We start from the raw sequence: 20581 nt of genomic DNA, 5'->3' as shown, positions 1-20581 counted from the left end.
GCTAGCCACTGATGCAGGTGTAGCTCACTTGCAGGTACTTGTAAGTTCCGAAACAGGGATCTCCAAAAACAGAGTTGTTCGCACCAATGGAGCATTTCTGCTTCCCGTCACACCTGTGGATGCAGGAGGGATGTGAGTGAACTGGGCACGTTAAAGCTGAGCATCTCTTTTAAAGAAAGAAGAAGAAAACATACATTTTAGAGACGATCTTATAGGCCTTGGAGGGGCCTGGTGGCGGGATGCAGTTTGTGTTGCTGACTTGAGCCTGGGTCACTCTGAAAGAGCATACACCTCTATCTCTGCGTCCATAAAAGGCATCAAAGACAGAAATGACCTTCCCCTCTTCTGAGAAACATGAAGCACAGAGAAATGAAAAGCAGCCCATTGACAGCTGACAGCAAAGATGTGATAATAACTAAAACTGTATTCTCACCACATGACCAGCTTAGGGATGTTCCTTCACAGGCGATAATGTTGTCTGTCAAAAGAACAAGAACAAATTAGTCAGGTAGACCAGACACCTACAGACCTGCATCAGGTCCTCTGAGACACTCACTCTGACACAGGTAAGACACCTCCAGGTACTTGTAAGTACAGGGACAGGGGTCTCCAAACGTTTCTGTGTTCACAGGGATCTTGCAGTCCAGTTCGGAGTTGCACCTGTGGAAGCAGATTAACGGCGGTTGATGTGAGAACAGAAAACGGGATTAAACACAATAACCTGTATTTTCACAGCTGGTGGGTTTTCCTCCCAAACAGAGGGGGCAGTAGATACTTTTTGGCCACAATGTCGGTGCTCTCAGGCAGCACACAAGCGTCATTCATCACCCGATGAGACTCCATATTCCTGGAGCATGTGGTTGTGTCACTGCGGCCAAAATAAGCGCCAAGAATAGAAACAGATTGCATCCCCTCTGAAAAACAGAACAAACGTCAAGAAGAAGCAGCCAATAAAAACACTAAATTCAGCGAACTATTAAAATTCAATATGATAACACAATTGGCTGTGGATTTAATATTGTATACGTTGTTTATTTTTTTGAACAAGGAAGATTGCAATCAAGTTTATTGTTAACAGCATTGGAGAGCTCCTTCAGTGATAGGTCGATTCCACCAAAAAGGCTTGAAAGAACGCTAAAATGCCATTCAACCAGCTATGCTCACAATCTGGGCAGCAGCTCTCTTATCTTGTTGAATATTAATTAATGAATACTATCCAGATCTGCCTTCAAACATATCCTTGTGTTCCTCGTGACTGAATAAATGATGTAAATGTGATCTTACCACATTTAAGGGATGCAATACCACCGGCACAGGTGATACTGTGACCTGTTAGAGAGATATGTCAGAGAATCTTATATTTAATTTTCACTTAACTTTTGACAGAAATGTTACCCACATCCTGGGACGCATTTGTGGACGGTCTTCAGGTATTTCTCAATTTTTGGGCAGGGATTCAGGATTCTTGAGTGATTTCAAGTTGACTTCACAGACCTTTTTTCCATTGCAGCTGCACGGAGAGGATGTTTAGTATTATTAACATACAGTAGTTGGTTTCAATTTTTGTTTAAACTTAGCCCCCTACCCCCATCTATTATGAGGGTTACCTCTTCTTGATGGATTCCAGCGTTCCCTGCTGACTGCATGAAACGCTTCTCTCCTCCTTAGGTTTTCCCTTCACGCAGGTGAAAAAGTCGTTGCGTCCATAAAAAGAATCCTCCACGACGATGAACCCGGACTCTGTTAACCATCAAGAAATGAGAAATCTAGCATAATCATTTTAACCAAAAGCACAATCACAAATTGTGTTAATTCCACAACTTGGTTAAACTAGGAATTTTACTTTGACATTAAATGTCCCACATGATAAACTTTTAAATTAATTTCACACTCTTTCCATCAGAGGCAGGATGCCAGATGTGAAACTACACTGTGTTTGAAATATGTTGCCCCAAACTGACCCGTGGATCTCAAAGTCCTCTATTTAAAAATGCTGAAATTAACTTCCTGGGGAACACTCAGTTTGTCTGGGCTGTCTATTAAATGTTAATGAGCTCCTCTGTCAAAGCCTGATACACACCGTGTCTGCAAATGGAATAGAAATCAGTGGAGGAGACGATGTGAGATAGTAAAAGCTGTGTCTCCCGAAGAAGATCAAGACCTTCTCAGTAGATTGTGTATTTCCTACATTGACTCACTGCTAGATATGTTTGAGTTCTGATTCTAACATTGCTAAAATCTGATTGGTGTGGAGATAATATATTGCTGTACTCTGCAGAACGCTTCAGACGTCAGACGTACCGCAGACCAGGCGGTGAATGCTGTCCTGGTAGCCACAGGTGATGACGTTTACGTCGGTCCCCACGAAGCCTGCAATGAGAGAGGTGTGATGACGTGTGTGAAAGCTGGGAACACTTGACACACACACACACACACACACACACACACACACACACACACACACACACACACACACACACACACACACACACACACACACACACACACGCACGCAGGACACACAGCTTTCCTTACAAGCAACTATAAAACACAAAAACGTGGTGTGTTTGATGTGTGTGTGTGTGTGTGTGTTTGTGTGTGTGTGTATACGCAAAAAGTATTTACCTGCAGTGTGATGCAGCTGAATTGCTGCCAGCACTAAAAAATAAATATATAAAGGCATAAATATAATAGCTGTGAATATCTTAAATGACTTATTCTGTTTCCATGGCGACTCACAGAGTGTGGTGAGGAGGTGGCGCATGGTGTCACGAGATCCTCTGGTAGGTGAACAGGTGAGGCGGTGAGCTGATGGTGGACGCATTAGAAACACTTTGTCATTAATTCATTCATTTATCTTATCTGCTTCTTCTGCTTTTAAGGGGTCACGGGGGTTGCTGGAGCCAATCCCAACAGATCTATGGGCAAGAGGAAGGGGACACCCCGGGTGTGACTCCAGTGCACTCTGGAGCCAAATGAAGGACAAACAACTACTAACACACACACACAGTCACAGACACACACACCCACACCTACGGACAATTTGGAACCACACCTTGTGTAGGTGTGACTTTCTCTACATCATTCACGGCCAAGTCCTGGTGCTTTGTCACCTGCCCCTCCTCCTCCTCACCTGTTGGCCACTCCCTCCTAATTCTTACCTGTTGCTGCAGCTCCTCTGGTCCCGTCAACCCCGTACTTATCCTCTCCAACACACACACACTCCCAGATTGTTCATAGTTTTACATATTCGACTCCCCAGCGTTTGGACCGCCTCCCCGTACCAACTCTGCCTGCCTCTGTCTACCCGTCTTGGTTTGACATCAGCCTTTTGTCCCCCGACTACCAACTTTGATCTTCCCTCCACTATAACAGCTTTAAACAAGGCAGTCAGAGACTGCAACATCCCGCAAAGGGTAGGTCAGGGTACCCTGAAAGTAGTACCTGACAAGTGTACAGCTTTGACATTTCAGAACCATAAATCAAAGCTAGTGTATAGGTAGATCACAGCAGTAGCTGTGATCTAAGGTCTTACACTGGCCGTCTCCTTAGTCTTTCTATCTTTATCCGGTTCCTGAGTGTACAAAAGTTGAAATTTCACCTTGACCTAGTTTTCTCAAGGTCAAGGTCATCATCTCATTTTTAGCCCCTTTGCTGCCCGAGTAATCTGCTTTTTGTTTAATCTTTCCATCTGCAATGGTTGCGAAGATATTTGAGGGGCACACGAACGAACAAACGAACGGACGAACACTGACAATAACAATACATCACTGCTTTGAAGCAGGATGTAATAAACACTGTAAAAAAATGAAAATCTGTTGCTAAGTGTCAACAGCTGAGACTTTCAATCCCCCTTTCATCATCCTATGAGATGATTGGCGTGTTATTGATCTCAAGGATGATGGAAAACTGAGCCCAGACCCACTAAGTTTTTAATAAGAATCAGAATCAGAATCCCTTGTTAATCCCCCGAAGGAGAAAATGCTTTTCATTAAAGTGACTGCAGTAGAACAAGTGAAAAGTGAGACAGGGGTAGATAAATCACAATTAAAGAGAAAGCGAGTAAATACTATACTATACTAAAGAGAAAAGGGGGAAAAAAAGTGAAACTCCCCTGAAAGAGTTTTCTCCATGTCTCAACTTTTCTAGTCACTGTACTGTATTTTATTTTCCATGAACGGGACGTCCCTTGTTTGGAGTGTCGTCTCTAAGCTATCTTTGTTTTTCTACAACAGCTAGAGAGAAAAGTTATAAATCTTACATTGTGATGAAAAGTTTTGTGACCTTCTGATGGCAGGAGGCTACTGAACTGGGATCAGGGGGTAGAGTGTTTTATACTGTAATTGCACTTTATGAATATATTACCATAAATTATTATCTTAATGTTTTTCCAGCTTGCACAAAATGATGGTGATGATGATGATGATGATGATGATGATGATGATGATGATGATGATGATGATGATGATGATGATGATGATGATGATGATGATGTCCTAGGACAGATCAACCTGTTTCACAGTTGAATTTAAACACCTGGGGCTGCTTGATGAAAAAAATACAAATAATGTGTGTGTGTGTGGGTGTGTGTGTGTGTGTGTGTGTGTGTGTGTGTGTGTGTGTGTGTGTGTGTGTGTGTGTGTGTGTGTGTGTGTGTGTGTGTGTGTGTGTGTGTGTGTGTGTGTGTGTGTGTGTGTGTGTGTGTGTTTGTGTTTGGGTGCGCGTGCCATTGTACTATTCAGTAGGTAATTCTGTGCCAAGAATCATTTTGGACAGACAAGCTATACATCCCCAACAAAATTATGGATTTTTTTTTTATAATTTACGAATGTTAAAACACAACATCCCACAATAGCAACAACAATATTCCAAACCTTAGATACAGTATAAAAACGTCTGCTTCTGAAATGATATCAGTTCAGAAACAATACTGTATATTGCAGCAGATAAACAAACAATTGAATATATATATTTTAAAAAAAAATAGTTTTCTTATTTTATATACTCAATTAATCCTGAAAGGGAAATTAGTGGCACACTCCAGTGTTAGTAATTCATACGTGCATATACTGTATTAGTGTGTACAGGCCCTGAACACACACTCACACACACAGGGGTCCTGTATGCATGCGGGGGGGGGGGGGGGGGGGGGTAGAGTGGCAGGCAGCTCCTTTATGGTGCGCCCAAATGAGCAACTTGTAAGGGGGACGGTGCCTTGCTCAAGGGTGCGTCGGCAGTGCTCCGGAGGTGAGCTGACACCTCCCACTGTTAGCTCACACTCCCGGGTATTTTTGGGTGGGAGCAGGAATCGAACCGCCAGTCTTGGAACATTGGACGACCCGCTCTACCACTGAGACACTGCCCCCCATTGACACACAGCTGATCATTACCGAGGGCGGATCCGGCATACCCAGCGGTTCTATCCCAGGTACATCGCCTTGGATGATGTCAGAGATCGTACAGATTAGAGACAGTAATTTTGTGTTTTTTATGTAACCCCCCCACCCCCCTTTTCCGGGCTTTTTGCTGTTGCTGTTTTGTTTTTTTGCTCAGAATGCTCTTGTGTGTTTCATGGCTATTTTGTTCACTGTAAGCTTTTTCTTTTCTATCATATTGTAAACAGTATTTTTACTGTTCCTCCTGTAAAAAACTATAAAGGAAAAAAACTGATTTGCTCTTTACTGGAATGCTTTTGAATGTGAACATTGCACGTGGACATAAAGTTCCCAACCAAGAAATTTTATGTACATTTTGCAAGCAAATACCATTAAAACTGAAACATAAAAGTCTATGTAATTTTTCAAATGTCAATGATACCCAGTATTTTGAGTCCTGGTGTACTTTGATTGACTCATGTACCTTATGAAGTGAAAACAAGCATTATTGTTTGACACAGTAATTTCATTTTGAGTCGAATATCCAGTGTTTTGGTCAAGTGTCTGTACAGAAAAAGATATATTCTATTTTGAAATGAAGAGTTAGTATTTATTTAACAAAATGTGTTTTTGAGAATAAAATTAACCATTTGGTCAATTGTGCTTACTAGGTGTGAGTCTGTGTTAAGAGTTTTGAAAATGTGACTGCTGTTTGGACAAACGCTTGTTAGCGACTGAAAAAAACTGTAGAGTAATAACTGTAATTATTATAACACACAGATAATTGCAACAGTTTTAATTTTAAAAGTCATTAAAGTAATTGTTAATTCACTCCAACTCAAACAGTTCCTCAATTTTATTTTAATTATTTTAATTTTATGTGTTTTTTCCGCTCGATAGCTAAAAAAAACCTGCAGCAAGAGGAAGTCATAGCGTGTCTTTGTGTGTTTCTGAACAGCTGATGCTCATCAGTTTGCATGCAATTTTAATTTATTATTTTTACCTGTACAAATGTTACATTTAAGTTCTTGCAACAGATTTCTATTATTATCCACAAAATGATGCCATTGATTGGTGCAGAAACAAATTGTCTGTCGATGTTTTTAATCTGTTATTGATCAGCTGCTTGAATCCATCCGATGAAGCAAGAGCAGAGAGAACAGAACAGCATCCCCACTGTAGACAGGTTTATTAGAAAGTTTACAATTCCTACATGAATTCAGCAGAGTGAATAAGTCAATGTAAAAAAACTAACACAAAATATTAATGCATGTACAGTATATTCAACTTGAGCAGGTGAAATGGATGTAGAATTTCTTCACATCACCTGAAACTTTTGAACAAAACCCTGTCTGCAAAGATTTGTGTGTGTGTGTGTGTGTGTGTGTGTGTGTGTGTGTGTGTGTGTGTGTGTGTGTGTGTGTGTGTGTGTGTGTGTGTGTGTGTGTGTGTGTGTGTGTGTGTGTGTGTGTGTGTGTGTGTGTGTCTGTGTCTGTGTCTGTGTCTGTCTGTGTGTCTGTGTATGTGTGGCTATGTGTTTGACGGGTAACTCCTTGGGTCAAGAATCAATTTGATGGAATTAACTTGGACAGAGTAGAATCATGAATAAGAACCGCAGGGAGAATTTTGAATGTTTGTTCCTCAGATGAGTGTTTGTTGGTAAAATGAGATGGTTTTTTCCAGAGGCAGCCGATGAATCAATAACCAGAATGTTTCTCAGTTCATATTGACACACAGTTCAGACAGCCTTGTTGATCAAACCATAATCCTCTCTTATACAGCTGCGTCTTCTTCCGCTTTGCTTGGGCCTACAGGTGATAGGTGGGAAACATTACTGACAGTTCGCCAGGAGGTTGTGGAGTCACACCAGGGACAAACAAATAATCATGCATACACTCACGGTCAATGCAGAGTAATCAGTTCACCTGAATTACGTGTTTTTGGAGCTGGGAGAAAGGTGAACAACACAGAGAGAACCCACACAGACACGTGGAGGACATTCAAACTCTGCACAGAGTGACTCAAGCCCAGAATCTTGAAGCACGACACACTGCGCCACCTTTGATCAAACCATCAAAAATGTAAAAGCTTTGGATATATCAGAAGCTATGAGACAAAGACTAAATCACATTTTCTTACTTTTATTGTGCCTATCCATAGTTTTTATAGCATAGAAGATCATAAAGATAATCTCCCATAACTATTTCAAAGCAGCAGATTTGAATCATCTGCTGCTTTGAACCAAACTGAACAGATTCTTCAGTCTAATTAGCATAAATACATGGAATATCACAGATTAGTAGATATAAACGTTAAAAAGCAGCAGTGTAGTTTGTATACGTTTAAAGAAAGTCACCTCCTTCCTCACTCTTCACTTCTTTTAACCTTTTGGTTCCCTGGGGGAACCAACCTGGTCCGGTTTTCCAGGCGGCTCCCAGGGCTTTAAAAGTTTGACTCATAGTTTACTCCTTAAATTATTTGACTTATATTCGTGTTTTTGTGGTGGAATAAATCTGTTGCTACAGAGAATATTGAACTAGATTTTCCTGTCAATTTAATGACTTGAGATTTACATTATTATTATTATTATTATTATTATTATTATTATTATTATTATTACTGCGTTTTTGTCAACAGTTGTAAGTTGAAGGTCACTATAGTCCTCCACCTGTATGTGGTGATATTATCATCTATAGTGGTGTCCCATTCATACTCCATCATTAACCTGTCACCAATGAACTTTTTCTCTACTTGTTGACCAATCAGAATTTAGAAATTTCTAAGCATAGAAAGGATGATACATTCCACAAGGCAGCACAGCAGTCACAATAAGTGAATATTTAGGGGGTTTTGGGCTTCTTCTTTTTTAAAAGATTTGAATGGTTCAAAATTGTTTTAGTTATTTTAAATGGGGAAAATTAGTTTGAGATTTGAGATATGAGTGGATTGACTTAGGCGCTCAGTCACGGAACAAATCAAACGTGTATCTCAAGGTGAGTTTTCTGTAACTGATTGTTCTTTTCTCTAAACATGTTTGCAATTGCAGATATTTATGTTAGATAATTTATTACTGTTATTATAATTATGTTAATATTGGTTTTTCTTCATACTTCAAACATTTCAAAGTGAGATGTTAATAAATCTTATTCATTTATATTTGTATTCATATATGTGGAGAGTTTGTCACAAGATGAGTATTTATTTTATTGTAAAAGTGCCTTTTCGGGAGGGGGGGGTTCTTTGTTTTTTGAGAGAATGAGTTACCAACAAAGATGGAAAATTTTAATGGGGTCTTAAATTTAATCTAAAATGTTTAAGCTGTCAATTTTTGACCAAGGTTAGTAAAATCACTTCTCCACATTGAATTATGTTCACATTTACAAACTAAGTCTTAAACAGCGCTATATTTTGTTCTAGGTTAAATTAAAATACTTATGTCGACAATGTTTAAATTAAGCTTCTAAATTAAGCAATAAATTGGCTGAGAGACGAGTCGAGCGGATACTCTTTGCGCATGCTCAGTAAATGATGACACGCCTCTGTTATGCTGCATTCCCCATCCTCGTCAACGTTGGAAAGTTGAAACTCAACTGAAAAACCTTTGCCTCTCGTTGTTGTTCTATCTTAGGTTTAACCAGTCCCTACATCAATATCATAGATTTGAAACAGAACATTTTCTGGGCCTTTTAAAACTACGTGTTTTAAACGACACCCTCCCAAGGACTTGTTCATTTGCATAAACATTTGAAGACGTTCCAGATGTGGGAATTTAAAATTCCGCCTGACATTTCCATTCTTCACACCTTAAACAACGTCAACGGAATTAAATGCTAAACCATTCTGTTGAAGAAAAGTAAGTGAATTAACTACGGTAGGTCGAGGATTTTATGACACATTAATAAATTCCGACACTTGTAGCGGTCCGGAAACGCATCAATAGCCGTAGTGCGCGTGCGGCGATCGGGTGGAAGCAACAACACTTCAATTCAAATCGAGAGTGAGGATTGGAAAGAAGAGCGGGACCAGAGGTCCACACCGGAGCACCGGGGCTGACCGGACTTCAAGTTCTGTACCGACAGTTGTGGACGGAGGAAGGGTTCCCCCATGTTCGCGTCGCATTTAAAGGTAAACCATTGCTTACGGAAAGTCTAAACAATGCCGCCACGTAAACCAAGAACGATGAGTCGAGCCCACAGATCCCGCACAGTACTACATATCCCAGCAGGCTTTGTACGTCCTAATGACAACATACGGATTAATGTTGCCCTAAAGTCCTGTTTCAATGGACTGTTTGTGTTTGTGACCCTCTGGAACTATCATGGCGGTAGATAAGGCTATTTTTTCTTGTTGTGTTAGCATGAAACTGATGTAGCAGTAGGTAGCCGACTCTGTCAGCTGTAGGACTTGTAAGCTAACGAGCAACATGCTAGCTCACCCTAATCATGACAGCTAAAGTGGGTTCACCTGTGCAGGAAGGTCCCAGCCACAGCGACATTAACGTTTAAAACAGGTTGAGGTGATAAGGTTTTCTATAATGACGTCAAAAGAATAAGAAAGTTACTTTATTGATTCCCGTGGAGAAATTCCATTTTTCACCCCATTTATATATTTCACACTTACACAGGCATGGTCAGACCTAGATGACCAGAAACCTGAGGAAGAATCTCGGTGCAAGGAAAGCATAAGCATCACTGGAGTGGAGACCAAGAGGAGTGTGCAGGAGGAGGAAAAATGGATGAAGCTGTTCCCTGAAATAAAGAAATGTTTGGTTGCCATCCCCCGTCAGAGGTTCAGAATGCTGAATCAGAACGAGGGAAGAGGAATGGAGGAGGAGGTGGTGGGGAGGAAGAGCTCAGGTGATCCTGAGACAACCAATAATATTTGGCTGCAGCCGTTGGAGGTGAATAACATGTACAGTAAGGTTAGAGTCAGGTATGTGAGGAAAAAGGTCAACGTTAAGATGAACCACATCAGGGCATCCAGCCGGCTGCAGCCAAGAGAGAGTCCTGCTGTCAACACTGACCAAACCCACCGCTGGTGCCTCAGGAGCAGCACCGGATGTTGTCTCAAGTGCACGATGGAGTGCTATAGACCGAATGCACACAGCAAGAAAGAGACGGACTGTTACTTCAACCATGCAGAGACTGACCACAACTACAGCATCAACCCAAACTACACATCTGATGCACCCAACGGCCAATCACAAGTTGCCAGGTAAGAGAACGGAGCCAAACACTCATGAAGGTTTCTCCATTCCTGAACCACCGCCGTGATCAGTTTCCTTCCATGGAGTGACGTGAGCCGCAAAGAGGGGCTTGATCTCTTTCATTCTCATGGCCAAGTTTTTGCAGTTTCTATGTTTTTGTTAAAAGTGTTGTATGAATTTATTCTTTGAGGCAGAACAGATCAGACCTGATCGACTGTGATCGATCAGCTAATTAAATTGAAAACAGACTGACAATATTAACTCTTTCTTGCAGTTTGAAGTCCATCTCTAAACACAATGGTGGAAACAGCTGCTCTACCGGTAACACTCCCATCTGTTGGTGTTAGATGACTGTGAACGTGTCTTATTCATGATTGATCCATAGTTCCTCCTCCAACAATAATTTTTTTCCGTTTCAGTGAAGAAGCAGCCACGTGCTTTGGTTTTTAAAAAGGTAAGGCATCACCTCTGACGAATCATTTGAACGAACACGAAAAACTTGAACCCACTGATACCTGTTCATGAACCTGTAAGCAAGTGTCTGGTATAAATCCTGATGTCACAGCCTATTCAATATGTCATCTGCTGCTTGTGGGTGAGAGGAAGTGGAGTAAAAATGCACAAGCATGAAAAGCGCCAATTTATCACATAACAGTGGAACGATCACTGTGCTGTGAATGCATTAGTAGGTTTATCATCTGTGACCTTTGACTCCTGTATGTCCGTGCAGCATAGTTTGCAGGCCGTTGGCCACTTTCACACCTGTCACACAGGATTGTGGGAAACATGTTTTCTGTCCTCTAAAAGAGGAAACTGGTTTCCAGCAGTGATGGAAAACAATTTTTCTTGAAACTGACTTCTGTACAGGAGGAAACGATGAAGACTAGGAGGCAGAGGGAGAGACCGAGGAAGGAAGAAAAGAGAAAATCAGAAGACAGCCGGATGAAAGAGAAGGAACCAAAGATGGAGGTACCAGAGAAGGAGGAGCCAGACAAGGAGGAGCCAGAGAAAGTACAGCCTCCTCAGGTAGGTCAGATGTGAGACAGGTGAGGAAGAACCAGCCTGTAGGTCAGAATGTACTGAGATCTAAATGTCTTTGTTAATTTCTTTTGAATCTTTTAATGATTTTGTTACAGTAGCCGATGGAATCCACAAATTCTTTGCGGTTTTTATTCTTAAATTTTCTTTATTTACTTTGTTACATCACATTAATTTTTTTGTAAATAGTCTTTCTCATTCACACCTATCGCTGCAATATTGATAATCTTCAATGACTTGGTTTTACTTGTTTTACATGCAGCTGCACATCATTCCAGATAGCAGCATCCCCAATGACTCCGCCGACATCCTCAGCCAATCACCAACCAGCCAATCAGGACTGCTGGCTCAGGTAAATGTTGGACTGCTTCACAACAGACCTGTTCCGTGGAGGATTGAACCTCACTCAAAACTGTCTTTTTTTATCCAGGATGGTCCTGTGCTCCAAGCGTCCACAATATTCCGGTGTACACCTTCTCTGCTGTTCCACCCTGTGAAGGTGGACCAACAGAAGCATGACCTGCAGAAGGGGGAGCAAGGAAAGAAGGTACCAGAGAAGGAAAAGGACTCAGAGAAAGTACAGCCTCCTCAGGTAGGCCACATATGGGACAGGTGAGGAAACAGTAATCTGTAGGTCATAATAAATAGAGAATAGATAAGGGAATTAAAAATATACACCCAGCTTTGTACAGTTTTTAGTGTCCTAGCTTCCATTTGTCCTCTTCCTCCTCACTGAGACGAAGGGTTAGTGGACAGAACCCAACAGCCAACATATACTTCAAAAACACAATTACAAACCTCCACGTTTTATCTTACCCCTCCGGTAACATCCCATGTTTCATTAGACTGCCTTAGCTTAGCTACCCGGTGTTGTTAGCCAGCGATCTCTCATTGTCCGTGACGATTGTTGGGGAAGCACAGCTTTAATTACCTCCTGTCTGTAATCATCTGTTGTCAATCAATCAATCAATCAATCAGTTTACCTTTTTTTTAATAGTGCTTAATCACATCTGCAGACATTTCAAAGTACTTTAACAGACAGAGAACCTCAACAGAACCCTCCAGAGCAAGCATGCATGACAGCGGTGGGGAAAAACTCCCTAATTGAGGAAGAAACTCCAGGCAGGACCCAGACTCTGGAGGGCGATCATCCGCTTTGACCGGTTGGGTGGGAAAGAAAATACAATGAGGATAGAAACGGAATGGGGATAGAATGGGGGTACAATGGGGATGGAAACAGGGAAAGGAAAAGAAAGAGAGTGGTAGATAGGCCAGATAGATTTTTTCCACAAATCCTCCGCACTGTTTATCGGCCGGTGACAGTTCGATCAGCCGTTATCTTTAAACAAAAAGAGCCATGAGTTAAGTACAGCTGACTGAGAAAGTAGCTCCAGGATTACCGCATAAAAGTTAACTTATATCATGAAAAACAGAAAAACACAAGAAAAATAAGAGCAAAATACGTTGTAATGAAGTTACTAAAAGTTTAAACACAGGTATACAAGCGGACGGCAGCATGTGTGCATTCAATGTAAACAACGGGACGGGGGGGACTGCTGTTGTTGGAGGGAACTCAGAGGCCGGCCCATTAAAATGAAGCGTCCAGACCGGAAGTGATTTTATCAATATTCAATCAAAGATATTGAGGACCATGGCTCAGTTTGGGGCAAAACATTTCAAATACAGTGTACATGGACATCTGGCAGCGGAATGGCGTGAATTAAAAAAAGCATAATGAGACCTTTAAATTGTTTCTTTATTTACTTTGTTTACATCATATGAACTTTTTTGTAAATGGTCTCTCTGATTCACACCTGTTGCTGCATTCTGGTGTTTAATGATGATCTTCACTCACTTGGATTCACTTGTTTTACATGCAGCTGAACATCTTTCCAGATAGCAGCATCCCCATTGACTCCACCGTCACCATCAACCAATCACCAACTCAGGTAAACGTTTGACTGCTTCACAACAGATCTGCTCCATCGAGCATGAAGCTCACTCAAAAGTAACTCTTTTTTTTTAACCAGGGTGGTGCTGTGCTTCATACATCTACAAGTCTCCTGTCTTCACCTCCTCTGCTGCTCCATCCTGAGGAGGATGTGGTGGAGGTCACAAGGCAGAGGGGGGAGGATGGAGGGAGAACAAATGAAGCATGCAGATCAGGAGTGACAGACAGAGAACAGCAGTACTACAAGGTGGAAGGGTTGCTCCAGTTCTTAGATGAGGAGATGCTGACGCCATCTTCCTCTGAGCCCACAAAAGATGATGATGATGTCACAGCGTTGAATAAAGTGTCCAGTCCGCCAGAGTCCATTTCATTGGTCAGTGAAGCTGTTGAGCCAGAGAAGGAGGATGAGGACCTGCAGAAGGAGGAGCCAGAGAAAGTACAGCCTCCTCAGGTAGGTCAGATGTGAGACAGGTGAGGAAGAACCAACCTGTAGGTCAGAATGTGCTGAGAGCTACAAAAAAGTTTCCAAAAATATAGTTCAGGTCACAACTGTCACACAGGATTGTGGGAAAGATGTTTTCTGTCTGGAAAAAAGGAAACTGGTTTCCAGCAGTGATGGAAACCAGTTTTTCTTTCTCTGTATTTTTGTTTGAGGATGGTGAAGTCAGGTGTCTATAAAATATGACTGAATCAAGCAGCTGATAGCTTGGGGTCAGCTAACCTGACGTGATGGTTTGAAACTGACTTCTGTACAGGAGGAAAAGATGAAGACTAGGAGGAAGAGAGGGAGACCGAGGGAAGAAGAAAAGAGAAAATCAGAAGATGACAGTGGGATGAAAGAGAAGGAACCAAAGAAGAAGGTGCCAAAAAAAGCGAAGGAGCCGGAGAAAGTACAGCCTCCTCAGGTAGGTCAGATGTGAGACAGGTGAGGAAGAACCAACCTGTAGGTCAGAATGTGCTGAGAGCTGCAAATGTGTTTCCAAAAATATAGTTCATGTCTTTGTTATATTCTCAGAATCTTGTAATGATTTTGTGACAGTAGCCGATGGAATCCAAAAATTCTTTGAAGTATTTATTGTTAAATAGTTGCTTTATTTGGTTTGTTTATAGCGCATCGACTGGAAATGGTCTCTCTCATTCATACCTGTCGCTGCAATCAGTGACCTTTGACTCCTGTCTGTCCTTGCGGCGTAGGCGTTGACAGGCCTGTGGCCACTTTAAGGCCTTTAACACACAGGATTGTGGGAAATGTATTTTCTGTGAAAAAGAGGAAACTGGTTTCCAGCAAGGATAAACTTTTTCTTTCTTTATTTTTTTCAAGGTTGATAAAGTCAGGTGTCTATAAAATACGACTGAATCAAGCAGCTGAGAGCTTGGGGTCAGCTAACCTGACGTGATGGTTTGAAACTGACTTCTGTACAGGAGGAAAAGATGAAGACTAGGAGGAAGAGAGGGAGACCGAGGAAAGAAGAAAAGAGAAAATCAGAAGATGACAGTGGGATGAAAGAGAAGGAACCAAAGAAGAAGGTGCCAAAAAAAGCGAAGAAGCCGGAGAAAGTACAGCCTCCTCAGGTAGGTCAGATGTGGGACAGGTGTTCCAGAGTGACGGGTGCATCAGGGTGAGAATAGAGGCAAGTGAAGTGATGCACCCATCATGCCTAGCGCCTGGTGTACCAGCCTGTGGAGGCAGTGTTATGATCTGGGGTTGCTGCTAATGGTCAGGTCCATGATCAGCAACAGTATGTGTTCAAAGAATGAGGTCAGCTGTCTACCAGATGGCTCCATCAATGGGTTTTGCTTCCCTGATGCCACAGGCATATTCCAAGATGACAAAGCCAGGATTCATGGAGCTCAAATTGTGAAGGAGTGGTTCAGGGAACATGAGACATTGTTTTCTCACATGGATTGTCCACCAAGAGTCCAGACCTGATCCTCACTGAGAATCTTTGGGATATGCTGGAGATGGCTTTGCGTAGCAGTCAGACTCTAACATCATGAGTGCAAGATCTTGGTGAAAAATTAATGCTTTATTGGATGGAAATAAATCTTGTGACATTACAGAAGGTTATTGACAGAATGCCACAGCGAATGCGTTCCGTAATAAATGCTAAGGGTAATCCAATGAAATATTAGTGTGCGTGACTTTCTTTTTCCCAGGCAATGTATTTTGTTTGGATAAGAGGAAACTGGTTTCCAGTAGGAAGATTTATTTTTATGTATTTCTGTTTTAAAATGATAGTTTGAGCTGCGTTTGGGGTCAGCTAACCTGACGTGATGGTTTGAAACGGACTTCTGTACAGGAGAAAAAGATGAAGACTAGGAGGAAGAGAGGGAGACCGAGGAAAGAAAAGAGAAAATTAAAAGATGACAGCAGGATGAAAGGGAAGGAACCAAAGGAGAAGAGGAAGGTGCCAGAGAAAGTACAGCCTCCTCAGGTAGGTCAGACGCTGGACAGGTGAGGAAGATTCAGTCTCCTGAGAGGGACACACCTGTCGCTGCAATCTGCTTTTTATTGATTTTAAGTGTTGTACATGGTTTTTTTTCCCAGGATGGTCCTGTACTCCGAGCGTCTAGAGGTCTCCTGTCTTCACCTCCTGTGCTGCTCCATTCTGTGGAGGAGGAGGATGTAGTGGAGGTCACAAGGCAGAGGAGGGAAGATGGAGGGAGGACAAATGAAGCATGCAGATCAGGAGTGACAGACAGAGAACAGCTGTACTATGAGGTTGACGTGGTGCTGGAGTCCTTGGATGAGGATTTGCTGAAGCCATCTTCCTCTAAGCCCAAAAGAGTTGATGATGATCATGATGCCACAGCGTTGGATCGAGTCTCCAAGCGGCCAAAGTCCAGTTCATTGGTCAGTGAAGCCGATGGGTTGAGAGCAGCAGGTGTTCGTTGATGCAGACTTCTCTTTTTTTTTCTCTCACGCCGTGTTTTCAGAATTCAAACTCATCCAGCCTATCAGGAGTTGGTCCCAGTGTAGAGGTCACAAGTAGGTGGGACTTGCTGCAGTTGCTCTTGTTGTTGAGGAAGACGGTGCTGCCGGCTCATTGGGTGCCCGTTCTGGGCGACGGACCTCTGCTGCAGCTGCTGCAGTGCTCAAAGGTACGAACCGAACCCCTTCACTTGATTGCAGCAGCGCACAGGAGCTCACCTAACCCATCCCTGTGTCTCTGCAGCTGTCGGCTATGGCAGACACCATCGTCCACATCCGACCGGATCAATGCTTCTACGTCACCATAAACAACAGAAAGCTGCCAGACACTCATGCTCTGTATCGCACTCACACGCCGAGGATCACACGCCTGAGCCAGGTAACACACCTGAGACAGGGAACGCACACCTGAGACAGGGAACGCACACCTGAGACAGGGAACGCACACCTGAGACAGGGAACGCACACCTGAGACAGGGAACGCACACCTGAGACAGGGAACGCACACCTGAGACAGGGAACGCACACCTGAGACAGGGAACGCAGACATAAAGGTAAACGGGTAACACTTTGACACAGTCAATGCAGTGATAAACAGGAGTACAGTGTTGTAATTGTACTTTTCTCTGATTACTTCCTTCATCGCTAGATGCCAGTTGGTTGTCATGGTGATTGTAGCTGGTCATTAGGAGTACATATTAAAATATTAGCGTTGTTCTCAACTGTTGGTTTACAGATTTAACAGTGCTAGCAATATCATCAATGCTAATTAGGCTAGCAATGCTGTGTGCGTGCATGTGTGTGTGTCAGCTGGTCTCTCTGCTGCTGAAGCTGGAGCGACTCATCGTCTGTCAGGGAGCGAAGGTTGGACAGACGGAAGGTCTGCTGGAGGCGTGGTCATCCAACTGCCACCTGTTGGTCTCCCCACCTTGTCTCACCTGTCGGCCCTGCCTGCAGCAGGAGGAGAATGACAATGAAGAAGGGGAAGAAATGCAGCCCTGACCTCTGACCTGGACTCTGGAGGTCACATATTCTAGTTTTCTACTTCAAACACAAAAGTGCCCTATTTTTTTAAATTATAGTTGCTGCTGAAGGAATGAAACAAGAAGGCATTACTATATACAGGAAGTGATGTCACACCAACAGTTTTGTTCTATTTTAACTACTCAGAGAGCAGATTGTTCTCTTCACATGCATAGGTTTATTTTTTTAACAAAGAAGACATTATTTTTTATATCAACATACAGTATTGATAAAAATGCTAATACTTTAGCATTGTAAAATATTTCCCCAACGGTATAAATAAAGTATGTTACTTCTTCTGATTGGAATTGTTCAAGAGATGCTTTGTTGAGCCATTACCAAACGATAATAAAATAAGGCTCCTCTTAGTGCCAACATTCTGAATAACAAAATTCATGGATGCACTATTAACTCCTGTCTCTGGGTGTAAAAACAATGATTGTAAATTATGTGAATGTTTATTAGGAGTACATCGAGACAATGTAGATGATAAGTCTAATAATATAACAGGACAAATTGACATCCTTTGCATTCCAGTGCAGTTCTCACATGTACGTCCTCTATCTGACAGATGGGGGAGACAAAGAATAATTCATCTTTATATTCTCTTTGAAAACATTGATGGGGGGGTGTATAAAGTTACTACATGGGGGGGAGTGGTCTTTCCTAGTCTCTTAATAGCTGCATAAGTTGTTAGCTTGGTAAGTCGTATAAGCATCCCGGGCTATATTCATCTTACTGTTGGAGCTGCTGCTGTGTTATGAGTGTTTACTGCCAGGACAGGTAAACACACCTGTCTGAAGAGGTTTGTTTTTTTTAAGTGTTTCTACTCTTGTTCATTAATTCATTTCCTTAACCGCTGTTTTTGGTTTCGCGGGTCACGGGGTTGTTGGAGCCTATCCTACCAGGCACGATGCCGGTGAACCACGGAGCCACATGAAGGACAAGCAACCACTAATTCACTCACACCTACGGGCTTTTTGGAGGTGGGAGGAACCCGGAGAGAGCCCACGCAGACACGGGGAGAACATGGACTCAACATGGAACAGGACTCGTACTCGGAACCGTCTTGCTGTGAGGCAAGAGTGTTACCTACTGCGCCACCGTGACACCTACTCTTTTACTGTTTTATTTACCAGATGTGATGCAGCTGTTTTTATACATAATTATATGAACATAGAATTTATATCTCATTGTCAGACGTTTGTGTAGTTCATCATGCGTGGTTGTCTGTCTGTGTGGTTCCATGGCGCACTGGCGTCTTGCCCGGATTTTCCACCCACCTCATGCCCAAAGCCAGCTGGGATAGGCTGCAGCACCCCATGACCTGCGACAGCGGATGAAGCATGAAAAAAAATGGATGGATGGGTAGTTCTTCATGTGGCCACATGTCTATGGACACTGAATGCTTTGATGTTCTGAGACATTTTAGCCTTAAAGTTCCTCAAGTTCTGTAAATGTTGTAGTTTTAACATAGGGTTTGTTGTGTGAAAACAAAAGTGGCCTCTCTTTTGAATATGAGGAGTTGTCTATTGGTATTACTTGCTACATTGCTTCTTTTTTTGATAGTTTCTGTTATAGTCACGGTTGAACACTGAGACCAATCTTTATTTCCTGATGAGCAAATAAAACAATGTCAAGAGTTCAGAAAAGCAAAACACAAAAGGAGTTCAGAAAACTAACAATTTACATTTGTCAGAATTTTCAACGTTAACATTTGAAGTCATACCTGTTGGTTCGGTGTGGAGATTAAATGTAATTTGTAGCAATCTGTAGCAACTTCACAAATATTTCAGGGCTAATTTGTGTTTAGTTCAGATGTTAGATTATAACAAAAACACACAGACAGGCTCCGGTCAACTTTGCATTTTAACTTTATTAACCAACAGAAAGATCATAGACCTTCTTCCTGCAGTACGCGAGCAGATCTCGGTTCTGTCCGGCTCAGACCTCGTTCCTTGGTCTTCTTGGGACCAGAACCTGAATATTCAGAACCAAAATTAGAGGCAGAGTCCAGGCACTGGTGATCCGATCCATCACCATGAGACCACGAGTCTGAGAAAATGCATAGAAGTTCCAAATGCCCTCAGAGAGGGCAGGCTGAGGGGCGGGGCTAAAGGGCAGCGCAAGGGTTTGTGGGAGTTATAATGTGACCATGGTGGATGTGATACAGACAGGAGAATGGCGTCTGAATGATGGACAGATGAGGCGATGAACTGCCTCACCAAAGACCGGATACCAACACAAACTTTGATGTCATGTAACATTAAAATTCAGAAATGAAAAATTCCAGATCCAAATAGTCAAAAACAAAATGGTCATTATGTTAATCAAAGGGGTCTGAAATTGACCTGAAGTGATCGGTTAGTGAGAGGCAGGCTCACTCCGACAGTGTGAAGACTGAAATGTCTTTTACCAAATGTAAACAGTCTTTGGTTTTATTTAGTTCTGACATCAAGGTAATGAGTTCTACCCACATCTGCCTGGTAGGATCCATTTGAATGATCTATCAGATAAAAAGATGTCAGTGAAAAATGTTTCCTCTGAAACATGAAATGAATCTGATCATTTTGAAACAACTCCATGTTTCTGGACAGATGAGGATGTTAACAGGAACTGATGGGATACATCAGACCAGCACCCGTTCCCTACAGGAACACTATTAGGTCCATTTTACAAAATTGACCTAATAGGAGCCTGACCATCCATCTTCATCTAATCCAGGTTTGGGGCTTTGTATCATCAAACAAAACATATATTTATATACTGTATATCATATATGTCTATACATATATATTTTCCCAGGCAAGATAAAGTATGTAGAGTTCAGGGCTAAGCCCCAGGATCTCCTTCAAAAGGAGGAACAAGGAATAACCCAAACACCTCAACAGGCTTCTCGTCTGAGCTGCTCCTCTGTAGGACCGAGTCCAACCAACCTTATTGTGTTATTGACGAAAACTAAGACTTATGTCCTCAAATACTTAATTGTGACAAAATCAACTCGTAATATTGATGAAAAAAAAAAAAGACACAGTTCAAATATAAAGATTCCCCAG

At 42.2% G+C, this 20581-nt stretch overlaps 2 protein-coding genes across 5 annotated transcripts; one reads left to right on the top strand and one right to left on the bottom strand.

The window, feature by feature from the left end:
• Window position 1: 1 nt before the first annotated feature.
• LOC137601773 (L-rhamnose-binding lectin CSL2-like) lies at window positions 2-2764 on the bottom strand. The gene is made up of 8 exons (XM_068324162.1): window positions 2740-2764; window positions 2302-2370; window positions 1608-1740; window positions 776-868; window positions 557-660; window positions 434-478; window positions 195-345; window positions 2-113 (listed from the first exon to the last, which is right to left on the bottom strand). Exons 1-8 carry the CDS (start codon window positions 2762-2764, stop codon window positions 2-4), a joined length of 732 nt encoding a protein of 243 aa, XP_068180263.1.
• A 6575-nt stretch (window positions 2765-9339) lies between these two features.
• LOC137602698 (neurofilament heavy polypeptide-like) lies at window positions 9340-18537 on the top strand. Of its 4 annotated transcripts, none has more exons than XM_068325660.1 (16): window positions 9340-9500; window positions 10000-10589; window positions 10856-10902; window positions 11001-11035; window positions 11449-11607; window positions 11882-11971; window positions 12050-12211; window positions 13500-13568; window positions 13650-14021; window positions 14326-14475; window positions 14993-15142; window positions 15871-16005; window positions 16119-16424; window positions 16508-16672; window positions 16747-16881; window positions 17334-18537. In XM_068325660.1, the coding sequence occupies exons 1-16, from the start codon at window positions 9480-9482 to the stop codon at window positions 17502-17504; spliced, it is 2757 nt and encodes a 918-aa protein (XP_068181761.1). In that variant the 5' UTR covers window positions 9340-9479; the 3' UTR covers window positions 17505-18537. The 4 variants fall into 4 exon arrangements, with proteins under 4 accessions (XP_068181761.1, XP_068181743.1, XP_068181770.1 ...); XM_068325642.1 differs by having other exon boundaries at window positions 17313-18537; XM_068325651.1 differs by lacking the exon at window positions 9340-9500 and adding an exon at window positions 9613-9699 and having other exon boundaries at window positions 17313-18537.
• Window positions 18538-20581: the final 2044 nt, after the last annotated feature.

Source organism: Antennarius striatus, chromosome 2 (assembly GCF_040054535.1).
Source record: "Antennarius striatus isolate MH-2024 chromosome 2, ASM4005453v1, whole genome shotgun sequence".
In the NCBI taxonomy this organism is placed as follows: Eukaryota; Metazoa; Chordata; class Actinopteri; order Lophiiformes; family Antennariidae; genus Antennarius; species Antennarius striatus.
Note: the sequence above shows the minus strand (reverse complement) of the source record. Positions and strands in the feature narration are given on the sequence as shown.